The sequence below is a fragment of the Bombina bombina genome, chromosome 1 (assembly GCF_027579735.1).
Source record: "Bombina bombina isolate aBomBom1 chromosome 1, aBomBom1.pri, whole genome shotgun sequence".
NCBI lineage: Eukaryota > Metazoa > Chordata > Amphibia > Anura > Bombinatoridae > Bombina > Bombina bombina.
In genome coordinates this window covers 1,458,752,069-1,458,765,580 of record NC_069499.1, presented here as the reverse complement: position 1 = coordinate 1,458,765,580, position 13,512 = coordinate 1,458,752,069, and the positions used below count along the sequence as shown (strand labels likewise).

The window sequence follows — 13,512 nt, the reverse complement described above, 5'->3', positions numbered from 1 at the left end:
CTGCCCTTACTAAGGTTACTAACGATCTTCTCTCTGCTAAAAATATTGGATACTACTCTTTACTCATCTTACTTGACCTCTCAGCTGCCTTTGACACAGTTGACCACCCCCTCCTCCTACAGACCCTTAGCTCTTTTGGCCTCTGTAACACTGCTCCTTCCTGGGTTCACTGCTATCTTTCTCACAGGTCTTTTTCTGTGTCATTTGCTGGCGACTCCTCCTCTCCAATGCCTCTGTCTGTTGGAGTACCTCAAGGATCTGGGTCCTCTACTCTTCTCCATTTATACTTCTTTGCTGGGTAAACTTATTAACAGTTATGGCTTCAAATATCACCTCTATGCTGATGACACCTTGATCTACCTCTCCACCCCTGCTCTCTCTCCCTCTGACCTTTCTCATGTCAGCGACTGCTTATCTGGTATTTCTTCCTGGATGGCCTCTCACCACCTAAAGATAAACATGTCCAAGACTGAGCTCCTTCTTACCCCCCCCCCCCCCCTCAAGCTCTATGCCGACTTCTGATTTCTCTATCCCTGTTGATGGCATCACAATTTCCCCATCGCCCCAAGTCCAAGTCCGCTGCCTCGGAGTCACACTTGACTCAAATCTATCCTTTGTCCCCATATCCAATCACTTTCTACATCCTGCCGCAATCATCTACGCAATATTTCCAAGATTCACCCTTTTCTGAGCGCTTACACCACAAAGCAAATAATCCACTCCCTTGCTATTTTCTGAATTGACTACTGCCATAACCTACTTACTGGCCTTCCTCTTTCCCCCCTTTCCCCAATTCAATCCATCCTAAATGCCTCTGCCAGGCTGATCCACCTTTCCCGTCGCTCTGTATCTGCTGCACCTCTCTGCAAGTCCCTTCATTGGCTCCCCATTCACAGCAGAATTAAATTCAAAATTCTCACCCTTACATACAAAGCTCTCACCAACGCCGCTCCCCTCTACCTAGCCTCTTTAATAAACAAGTATACTCCAGCCTGCCCATTAAGATCCAACAATAACCTGCTCCTTGCATTCGTGACTATCATCTCCTCTCATGCTAGACTGCAGGACTTCTCTCGTGCAGCACCTACCCTCTGGAACACTCTCCCTCGTGCTGTCAGGCTTTGCCCTAATCTTTCTTCCTTTAAATGTTCCCTGAAGACTTTTCTGTTTAGTGAAGCTTACCACCCAACTCAATAATAAATTAATTTCACTTACCTAACAACATTTCCCTCATCTAACTCTGCATTAACATCTTTCTCAATCTTGTAGTCCTCACCTCCTGTTTCTCAACCTCCTACCCGTCTAGATTGTAAGTTCCCACGGGAATAGGGCCCTCAATTCCTTCTGTATGTGTTTGTAAATTTTGTCCTGTCTCTTACAAGTTTTATATCATTGTTTTATTCAAATGAATTGTATCCATGGATAGCGATGAGGAATATGTTGGCACTTCATAAATAAAGTATAATAATAATAATAATAATAATAAATACAGTGAGGGGCCAATCAAGATAAATAACAATGGGCTAGATAAAAAATGCGGGGCAAACGGTTTTGTGCTAGTGCAATCGCGATTTCACGAGCCATTTTCCTTCCGCTTATATTGAAGGTAAGTTTTTTTTTTATTTTAAGGTAGTTAGGATTTTTTTTTAGTATATTTATGGGTATTTTAATTTGGGTTAAGTTAGGGGGTGCTAGGTTAGTGGCTTTATAACTTTGCGTTGTGGGGAGATGGTGGTTTAGGGGTTAATAGTTTATTTAGATACTTTGCGTTGTTGGGGGGTGGCGGTTTAGGGGTAAATAGTTTATTTAGATATTTTGGGTTGTGGGGGGTGGCAGTTTAGGGGTTAATAGTATTATTTATTTATTTCAATGTGGGGGGATGGCAGATTAGGGGTTATTAGGCTAGAGGCTTATGGTAGGGTGTGAAGGTATTTATTTAAAAAAATATTTTTCGCGAGTAGGGTGTTTTAGCTTTTTTCTCTCCATTTATTTCTATGGGGGAACACATGCACGCGCACACGAAAACTCGACTTCAAATTTTTGCACTTTTCGGGCTACTACTAGTGCAAAATAATGATTTTTTCAACTTGTAATACCAGCGGAACCCGAGAATCACAAAAAGCCTTAAACTAGCGATGTATTCGCTAGCAAAACAATTCTATTTACCGCGGCACTACTAATCTAGCCCAATATAGATAGCAAACTAATAAGTATCTGTCTTTCCAAATCCAGGATTATATCCGTGGGTTACCACTAAAAGTTCCAGCCAAAAAGAATGTTCCATAATTAGGTACTACAGTATATAAAATCCAGAACTCTTATGATCCTTTTTTTTTCCAAATCGTTGGTTAAACTATTTAAAGCTCCTCTCACAATTTTGGCTGCAGGATATGAGATAAATCACATTGACTGAAAAATATTAAGGAGCCGGGCTAGGGGTATTAAATAACATCTTAATAAGTCCTCATAGATAGAGCATAGTGCAATTTGTCAAATAGATTACATTTGATCATATTGACCCGAGTATTATAAATGTAAACCCTCAGTTGGACCTTACACAAAAGCTTATAAACCTAAATAGGTAAATTATGGGTTCTTCCATATTGATAAAGCGACAATATAGACTAGGGCAGTGATTTGCAACATTTTTTTTGCTGTGGCACACTTTTTTACATTAAAAAATCCTGTGGCACACCACCATCCCAAAATTTTACAAAATCACACATTGTAGCCTAATACAGGATATATATACAGTATATATATACTGTACTGTGCTGTCATGCCATGCCTCCTACAAACTATACATGACATATTGACATTCATTCACAAACAATCATAATGATTGTCTGTGAATGAATGTCATTGTCATGGTTGTAAATGATGCCTGATGAGCCGGTCACATACCTCTCAATATTTCAAAATTTGAAAGAGGGACACCCCCACAATGTTGTCAGTCTGCCGCGGCACACCTGAGGATCTCTGACGGCACACTGGTTGAAAAACAGACACTTGCATAAAATCAACTTACTTAACCAGTAAATCTTCTTAATTAGGGTTCCAACTATTAGTATTCTAAGGAACTAAATACCAAGAAACCCCTTTCAAATATTTAAAGCCTCATGGGGTTAACTATATTGATCAAGAAAAACAGATAAAGTAAGGATGTAATAATTATGCAATTTTGGGTTCTGAAATGACATTGGTATTACATATATGAAAATAGAACATAATATACAGTGGGGCAAAAAAGTATTTAGTCAGCCACCAATTGTGCAAGTTCTCCCACTTAAGAAGAGGAGAGAGGCCTATCATTTTCATCATAGGTATACCTCAACTATGAGAGACAAAATGTGGAAACAAATCCAGACAATCACATTGTCTGATTTGAAAAGAATTTATTTGCATATTATGGTGGAAAATAAGTATTTGGTCACCTACAAACAAGCAAGATTTCTGGCTCTCACAGACCTGTATCTTCTTCTTTAAGAGGCTCCTCTGTCCTCCACTCATTACCTGTATTAATGGCACCTGTTTGAACTTGTTATCAGTATAAAAGACACCTGTCCACAACCTCAAACAGTCATACTCCAAACTCCACTATGGTGAAGACCAAAGAGCTGTCGAAGGACACCAGAAACAAAATTGTAGACCTGCACCAGGCTGGAAAGACTGAATCTGCAATAGGCAAGCAGCTTAGTGTGAAGAAATCAACTGTGGGAGCAATAATTAGAAAATAGAAGACATACAAGACCACTGATAATCTCCCTCAATCTGGGGCTCCACGCAAGATTTCACCCCGTGGGGTCAAAATGATCACAAGAACGGTGAGCAAACATCCCAGAACCACACGGGGGGACCTAGTGAATGACCTGCAGAGAGCTGGGACCAACATAACAAAGGCTACCATCAGTAACACACTACGCCGCCAGGGACTCAGATCCGGCAGTGCCAGATGTGTCCCCCTGCTTAAGCCAGTACATGTCTAGGCCCGTCTGAAGTATGCCAGAGAGCATTTGGATGATCCAGAAGCAGATTGGGAGAATGTCATATGGTCAGATGAAACCAAAGTAGAACTGTTTGGTAGAAACACAACTCGTTGTGTTTGGAGGAGAGAGAATGCTGAGTTGCAACCAAAGAACACCATACCTACTGTGAAGCATGGGGGTGGCAACATCATGCTTTGGGGCTGTTTCTCTGCAAAGGGAACAGGACGACTGATCCGTGTACATGAAAGAATGAATGGGGCCATGTATCGTGCGATTTTGAGTGCAAACCTCCTTCCATCAGCAAGGGCATTGAAGATGAAACGTGGCTGGGTCTTTCAGCATGACAATGATCCCAAACACACTGCCCGGGCAATGAAGGAGTGGCTTTGTAAGAGGCATTTCAAGGTCCTGGAGTGACCTAGCCAGTCTCCAGATCTCAACCCCATAGAAAACCTTTGGAGGGAGTTGAAAGTCCGTGTTGCCCAGCGACAGACCCAAAATATCACTGCTCTAGAGGAGATCTGCATGCAGGAATGGGCCAACATACCAGCAACAGTGTGTGACAACCTTGTGAAGACTTACAGAAAACGTTTGACCTCTGTCATTGCCAACAAAGGATATATAACAAAGTATTGAGATTAACTTTTGATATTGACCAAATACTTATTTTCCACCATAATATGCAAATAAATTCTTTCCAAATCAGACAATGTGATTGTCTGGATTTGTTTCCACATTTTGTCTCTCATAGTTGAGGTATACCTATGATGAAAATTACAGGCCTCTCTCATCTTCTTAAGTGGGAGAACTTGCACAATTGGTGGCTGACTAAATACTTTTTTGCCCCACTGTATAGATCTATTAGGTGAAAATTTAAGGACCCTAATAATATCAAGTAATAAATGCAAAAATTAGGATATACTTGTAGTATAGAAGATATAGGGCCTTATAAATGCACCTCTACTTACTTCTAGGGCAGGGTTAGAACAAAGACATATATTGCACCATTCTCAAATGATTATATAATATAACTAATATCTACTGCAGTACATGGTAACACTACTTTAGTGGAAAAGAAAAAGATAATATATACGTTGTGCCATATTGTAATGGGGCAAAATACAAAAATTCAGGGGAATATCATCATACAGAAGTTTTTCTAAATCTCACATACCCAGAAATAAAATAGCAGAGACAGACAAAATTTGATATCCATCATGCTATCCCTGTTTTATTTGCCAAACAATAGTGTCCCCCAAAATCACTTAGGTAGTCTCAAAACTCTGCAAGCAAATCCTAGACATCACTTGATACTCTGCATGAACTCCAAATACATCTGGCTATTCAGCACCATCCCCAAGAATCATACTCTTTCCAAGAGATCTCCGATGGAGTGGTGCACAGGTAATGACAGCAACAGGACCTCGAGCCCACATAGATATGCCTAAGGGATGTGAAGTAGCTATCGACATTGCTGCTTTGAAGTCCACATTAAGCCCCCCACACCTGTGCTCATGGGGCATGACTGCTCATGCTCGTCAACTCCCATCCACCATTACTTGAGGGCATCTTTGAAAGCCTTCTGTGTTCACATAGGGCTGAGCCTTGCTTATCTCTCAGTGCCGGGGTTTCAAAACACCACCACTTGCATTCGAGCGCATCTGTAAAATCAATCCGTTCATCAAAAATTGGAGGAGCCAAAGCCTACATTCAAAGCCTCCTCGAATGCCGCATGATATTGATCAAGTGCTTTACCAATCTCGGTCGTCTCTATAAGCAAGTTCAATGTACAGAAACAAGTGTTATTCTATATAATTAATAAAGATTTTGTAGTGCACCCCAGGCACTATATAACGACAGAGTTGTGAAGGAACTCTGCCAGGGGGTTGAATAGGAGGCCACAACCTCTAACAGTCTCTGTTATATTGTAGCTGATAGGAATCTTAAAAAAGTAGCTTAATTCAAAAGAGCATCTTCAACTTGAGATTATGGGGCCTATTTATCAAGCTCCGTATGGAGCTTGATGCCCCGTGTTTCTGGCGAGCCTTCAGGCTCACCAGAAACACAAGTTTTGAAGCAGTGGTCTAAAGACCGCTTCTCTATAACCTGTCCGCCTGCTCTGAGGCGGCGGACAGACATCACCGAAAATCTGGGGGGTGGCATTGCTCCAGCATTTCACAAGAACTGCTGGTGCAATGATAAATGCTGACAGCGTATTCTGTCGGCATTTATCGATGTGCAGCGGACATGATCCGCAATATCGGATCATGTCCATAGGCCCCTATGTTTAATGACTTAATGACAGACTTATAAGATGATTTTGTAAAGATTAGTCTTGAAGGGTTGAGCAGCAAACAATACTGCAATCTATCATGGCCACCACCCGAAGTTCTCCCATATCATCCTTTTTTAAATAGAGATGTTCGTGTGATAATTTTTGTCAGCTTTTTACAGTTATCCTACAAGTGATTTAGCATGTAAGTATTATGTCACTTTAAACAGAGGCCACCCAGAATACATTTGTCTGGTCCATGTGACCCATCATTGATAAGAAAAAGGCATCAATAATTTGTTATTGAAAAAGAAATTGCATAATTTTTATTAGGGTCCTGATGATCTCAAGCTCTCTGCTCTGGTGAGAGTATGTAAGAAGTCTCCTCAGTAATGTGAAGTCCCTTAAAGTGAATGTAAAGTCAATGAAATTGCTTAACGTCAACATAAAGATTACCAAAAATAATGTTAAGTTTCATTCATCAAATCTGATAGAAACGCTTAGTTTTTATTTCTACTATCGACAATGCCCCCCTTCCCCGCCGAGGCGTCCAGCCCCCTGTCCAAATACGCCCAATATATTTTGAGCGCATGCGCCATATATTTAGCACATGGCAATATATTTAGTGCATGCGGCATTGAATTTTTCTTATATCCAGTGGATATGCGCTTCAAGAGCCGCACATGCTCTATGTCACTTATCTGGATCGATCGCATAATGCAAGCTTAAAGACAGCTGCTTTGCTTGCACTGTCGGATATAATGCGTGCATATCTTAAAAAAGAAAGATAAAAATTGTATATTTTGTATATATTGATATATTGCATATTGATTTCCTATCGGGAGCGCGCTTCTGAGCTACGTATAGAGTGGGTGGGACTGCTTTATACGTCACACAATGAAAACCCAGGAAGTCTCACTTGGGAGGAGTTGGCGAAGAAACAATACTGATTTTAAAAGATATATACAATAGAATTTGATTGTTTTTAACACAAAAAAACTTAGCAACTAGATTTATAAGCACAGTATAAGCATAGCAGTGCTCAAGATTGTTTAACTTTACATTCACTTTAAAGAATTTTGGAAAGGCACATTTTAGCTTGAGAGCTATTTATTTCACTACACAGGTTCCTGGATGTGAATCAGATGCACTTGTGTTGCAAAATAATGCAAAAAAATAAAGCCCCAAAAGATTTCTCTTCATGCCAGTGTTTTTTTTTTTATAATCAGGCCTATTATGGTGCATTTGTACCAAATATTGTACATTTTGGTATTATATTCAGTTAAAGAGACATAGGCCCCTATTTATCAAAGTCTGGCAGACCTGATCCGACAGTGCGGATCAGGTCCGCCAGACTTCGCTGAATACGGAGAGCAATACGCTCTCCGTATTCAGCATTGCACCAGCAGCTCACAAGAGCTGCTGGTGCAACGCCGCCCCCTGCAGACTCGCGGCCAATCGGCCACCAGCAGGGGGGTGTCAATCAACCCGATCGTACTCGATCGGGTTGATTTACGGCGATGTCTGTCCGCCTGCTCAGAGCAGGCGGACAGGTTATGGAGCAGCGGTCTTTGTGACCGCTGCTTCATAACTGCTGTTTCTGGCGAGTCTGAAGACTCGCCAGAAACACGGGGCATCAAGCTCCGTTCAGAGCTTGATAGATAGGCCCCATAGAACCAACATTTTTTTTCATTATTCAGATAGAGGATACCATCTAAAAAAAACAAAAAAACTTTCAATATATTTATTTTAGGAAATTTACTTAATTCTCATCTTATACTTTCAGGTTGTTACAGCGGCTTATTCTCATGGTACTGGCACACTATTTGGCAGCAGTTTTCCAAGAAAGTTTTTGTATTCTTGCAAAACTGCTGCCATAAAGTGCTTAAGATGTGCACACTTCTGAGCTTACCTACCCGCTTTTAAACAAAGGTACCAAGAGAATAATGTAAATTGCAATTGGATTTTTTTTTTTTTTAATTACACACTCTGGGGTACATTTAAGAAGCTGCAAAAGCAGTTTTAGAGCACCTTTGGCTGCAGACTTGCAAGAGTGAACTTGCAGCCGATAGTTAACCTGCTGCAATCCCTTCAGGGTGATAGACTTGTGCGCAAGCAGTGGGTGGCATTGCACAAGCAGCAGCCTTGTCTGTCTGGCCATTAATAAATATAAACAGACAGTTCAGGAGATGTGATAGTTATCAGAGTACAAATTTGGTAATAGGGTATATTGTGCCTCATAAACATACACGTCATATAGGAAAGCAAGTCCCCTTGATTAGCTCAAATGTAAATATATGTTTATAAGATGTGAGTGACGCCTGTCAGCGTGTATATTCCGTAGCTTCGCTCTTACCCTCTATAGGTACCTTGACAGTATAACAGAGTAATGTCTCCTCTGGAACACGTTGCTCACGCTCTCTATCCCTTTTAGTGCTTGGCGTCCTCACTACTATGTTTTGGCGCAACCCTCTGTTTTTGCCGGCAGCGTTCATGATATCACAAGGTCGTTCCAGACCTGTGTTTTTTACTGTGCATGGATAGGAGCGAGATCCAGCTGGTCAAATGCATCAGATTCTGGGTTTCTCCTGGATTTTTAACTCTGGACGAATAAAAGTTATATTTTAAAAAAAGAAAGGGACATGAAACCCAAAACATTTATTTCATGATTCAGAAAGAGCATGCAATATTAAAACAACTTTCCTTTTCTTCGTTTATCTAATTTTCTTTGTTTTCTTTTGGAATCCTTTGTTGGAAAGCATACGTAGGTAGGCAATACACTACTGAGAGCTAGCTGATTGGTGGCTGTACATATATGCCTCTTGTCATTGGCACACCAAATATGTTCAGCTAGCTCCTAATAGTGCATAACTGCTTCTTCAATAAAGGATACAAGGAGAATAAAGCAAATTTGATACTTGAACTAAACTGGAAAGTTTTTTAAAAATATTTGCTCTGTCTGAATCATGAAAGAAATGTTTTGGGTTTCTTGTCCCTTTAATAGTAACTAATTACCTTTCACCTAGATTATGAGTTTTGTGTTACGATTTTAACGTTGAAAAAATGGCAATTTCAACGTAAAAGCAAGAACGCACTATTGGGAGTCGTGTCGGTATTACAGGTTGTGCGATGAGGCTAAAATGCTTGCGTTCCAGCCTATACCGACACGATCCATTCCGCTATCTGAGAGCAGTAGTTATGAGTTTTGCGCCACAAAAATGTTTCACAAAACTCATAACTAAAATGTTACAAAGTACACTAATACCCATAAACTACCTATTAACCCCTATTCCGCCGCCCTCCTGCATCACAAACACTATTTAAAACTTATTAACCCCTAATCTGCCACTCCCAACATCACCGCCACTAATAAAAGCTATTAACTCCTATTCCGCCACTCCCCGACATCGCGACCACTATAATAAAGTTATTAACCCTATTCCCCCACACCCCAACATCGCTGACACTATAATAAAGCTATTAACCCCTAAACTTCTGGCCTCCCAAATCATCGCCACTAAATAAACCTATTAACCTATTAACACTACTAAAAAATGTAAATCTAAAATGCCAAAAAATAAAAAATACTAAATTACAAAAAATAACAAACTAAATTATCAAAAATAAAAACAATTACACTTAATCTAATAGTCCTATAAAAATAAAAAAGCCCCCAAAATAAAAAAAACCTAGCCTACAATAAACTACCAATAGCCCTTAAAAGGGCCTTTTGTAGGTCATTGCCCTAAAGCAGTGTTTTTCAACCAGTGTGCCGTGGCACACTAGTGTGCCGTGAGAGATCCTCAGGTGTGCCGCGGCAGACTGACAACAGTGCAGGGGTGTCCCTCTTCCAAATTTTGAAATATTGGGAGGTATGTGACAGGCTCATCAGGCATCATTTACAACCATGACATTGACATTCATTCACAGACAATCATTATGATTGTTTGTAAAAGAATGTCAATATGTCATGTATAGTTTGTAGGAGGCATGGCATGACAGCACAGTACAGTGTATATCTATATATATATATATATATATATATATACTATATATATATATATATCCTGTATTAGGCTACAATGTGTGATTTTGTAAAATTTTGGGATGGTGGTGTGCCACAGGATTTTTTAATGTAAAAAAGTGTGCCACAGCAAAAACAAGGTTGCAAATCACTGCCCTAAAGAAATCAGTTCTTTTACCTGTAAAAAAATACCCCCCAGCAGTAAAAAAAAGGGCATTCAGCTATTTTACATTGTCCTGAAAAGGGCATTCAGCTCTTTTAACAAAGCCCAAACCCTAATCTAAAAAAAAAAAACACACCGACGATTTACTTTAATAACCGACGATTTACTTACAGTTTCTGAAGTCTGAGAAGTCTTCATCCAGGCGGCAAGGTTTTCATCCATCAAGGCGACGTCTTCTATCTTCATCCAGGTGGCATCTTCTATCTTCAACCCGGCGGCGTCTTCTATCTTTATCCCGGTGGCACGGAGCGGGTCCATCCTTGAAGACATCCGGCGCGGAGCGTCCTCTTCATACGGTCACCGCCGTACACTGAATCTTCAATGCAAGGGAGCCTTTTCAAAATGGCGTCCCTTTCCTTCCTATTGGCTGATTTGATTTTTTAAATTCAAATCAGCCAATAGGATGAGAGCTACTGAAATTCTATTGGCTATTCAAATCATCTAACACTCTCGCCCCATTGATGTCTATGGGGGAAAGCGTGTACGAGCACGTATTCTCAGCCATTGGATTTTGTGCGGTATGGAGCTTATCGCCACCATATCGCAAGTCAGAAACTTGTAATGGCAGCGCTATGGAGGGTGAAATAACGCAACTTTTGTGATCTAGGCGTTTGTAATTTAATGAAAAATGTGATTATAGTTTTAGCTTTAGCATAAGTGTTAGTATAATGTAATGTCATTTATTGTCGCCAGACACAACATTAGTAACTGGCCCTCTATACAAACATTTTGGGCAACCATTCTTTATACTGTTAACATAGATGCTCATTTATGTCAATAAATTGTAAGCTCCTTGTATCCAGTCAGACATGTGTAATATAAAACTGAAAACTTTTTTTTGTTTCAGGTATTTATACAGTAATAAGATAAAAGTGACGTTGGCATCTGTGAAGTGCATCCACCAGTTGGCCTCAGATTACAAAGTTTCCAGTCTGCAGGAGTATACAGCCCAGTTCTTTGCTATCCTGATCCCACAAGATCCGTCCTTCAGGAAGCAGCTAGAACTTCTTGTTTATGCAGAATCAAGCAATGACCCTAAACTCAGACAACTCTGTCTCCAGTACCTGGCTTGGAATTTTGAGACCTTCTCTCAGACCAGTGCCTGGTATACACTATCTGTTCAACAGCTGTCCTCACTGCTCGACAGGAGTGATCTTGTTGTCAAAAGTGAGCTGGATCTACTCCGGGCTCTGCAGAATTGGATCAGTACCAATGGTGTGCAAGGGGAGAGTCATAAGCAGCTTATTGAGAAAATACGGTTAACAATATTAACACCTGAAGAACTTTTCAATATCCAGTTTAATTTAACACTATACCAAGAGCATAAACACACTTTTCAACATAAGATGCTACAAGCTCTGACATACCACACAGTGTCTTTCCAAGTACTAAAGAAACATATAAACCTGACAGATGATTTATACACACCCAGAATTTATACCTCACCCACATGGGGTGTAAAAATAAATTATTATAGTCAAATGAACTTCAATACTCCAAGGCACACCAGCTTTATGTATGGTTCCCATTTGATCCAATGGAATGCAATTTATATAAAAAATACACAGCAATGCAGGAACTATGGTTTCACTTGTACAACTGATATTTTGCCTGGTCTAAGGCTCTCTACCAGTTTCTCTGACCCAAACATCCAATACCGTAATCTTGCACTGCAGATATGTGATGGAACCCATGTTATAGGGTTACTGGAGTTGACCAAAAACAAGCTAGTTCGGCTTCCGGATATTAAAAATGGCACCCAGTTTCCCTGCCCCTCACAGTCTGTCACTTCAAGGGTGGTGGTTCGTCCTACTTACATCACTAGTTGAACTTTTGCCCAGGAAGTCATCTTTTCAGTCCTGGAGACATGGAAGAAGCATTAGTAAGTCCTCCTGTGCTTTTTCAAGTGTACAAAGACCCTTTTAGTTCCAAAGATTCAAAAGCTCCCAAATCAAAACTAATTGTCTAAATGATCAATCTCTCTAACAAAAGGAAGTCTTTTAACACTTTGAGTGTCAAAGGCCTCAAACATTTGATTCACATCTGTTTAACCCTAGTTCCTGTAACCATATTTTAAAGCAATACAAGTAAAAAAAAATGCATTTCTTACATTGTGTACCTGGCATTTTTGACTAAATTAATTCTGTAATTGGAAAGTAAACACCAAAAATGTTATTGTTTGTAAAGAAAGATAATCCCTTTATTTACCATTCCCCATAACCAACACTGTTAGAAATATACTTTTTAACTATGTAATTACCTTGTATCTAAGCTTCTGCTGACTGCCTCCTTTTCTCAGATCATTTGACAGACTTGCATTTTAGGCAATTAGTGCTGACTCTTAAATAACTTCACGTGCATGAGCACAGTGTTATCTACATGAAACACATGAACTAACGCTGTCTTGCTGTGAAAAACTGTCAAATGCTTTTAGATGAGAGACGGCCTTCAAGGGCTTAGATCTCTGACTGGATGCAATTCCTAGAAGTATGGGACAGCATTATGAAACAAGGGAGAAATAAAGAAATGATAGTTGCCACTTCCTTCATAATAAGGAATGATTTTAGCTACACTGAAAGGCTTCTTTACCTGCTTTATTTTGAAGGCCATAACTTACTGAACGTCTTAAAGGAAACAAAGTTTCATAGGTATGAGGGAAGATTTAAATCTTTGAATTAGGAAAGTTGAGAGACTGCTGCAGAGGCATGAGTCTCTGAGTACTAGAGAAGAACAGGCATTAGATTGAGGTATTTGAATTGTAAGAGATGTACATGAATAAACCGTTTTTGTTTCACTAAATCTTTCTTTTAAAGTATCCTGCCTCTTTGATGTTGAACCATATGATACATCTGTACATACAAACAATAGTGTTCCATACATGGTTGAGCAACCTGCACCAGTCTGGCACAGAAATGGTTAACCAACCCTTTCCACCTTAACCAGTTTCTCACAGCCTAGCCACTCCAGGCAAGCCTGTGACTTAGTTCAGTGGGTGCAAGGGTTAACA

General features: G+C 40.0%; 1 protein-coding gene across 2 annotated transcripts in view; it reads left to right on the top strand.

Moving 5' to 3' along the window:
- LOC128653179 (galectin-3-binding protein) overlaps positions 1–13,304 on the top strand; it is a 49,894-nt gene extending 36,590 nt beyond the window's left edge. For both annotated transcript variants that reach the window (XM_053706322.1, XM_053706315.1), the window contains exon 5: positions 11,353–13,304. In XM_053706322.1, the coding sequence (XP_053562297.1) occupies positions 11,353–12,334 (982 nt within the window). In that variant the 3' untranslated portion in view covers positions 12,335–13,304. The remainder of the gene's footprint in view (positions 1–11,352) is intronic.
- The last annotated feature ends 208 nt before the right edge of the window (positions 13,305–13,512 follow it).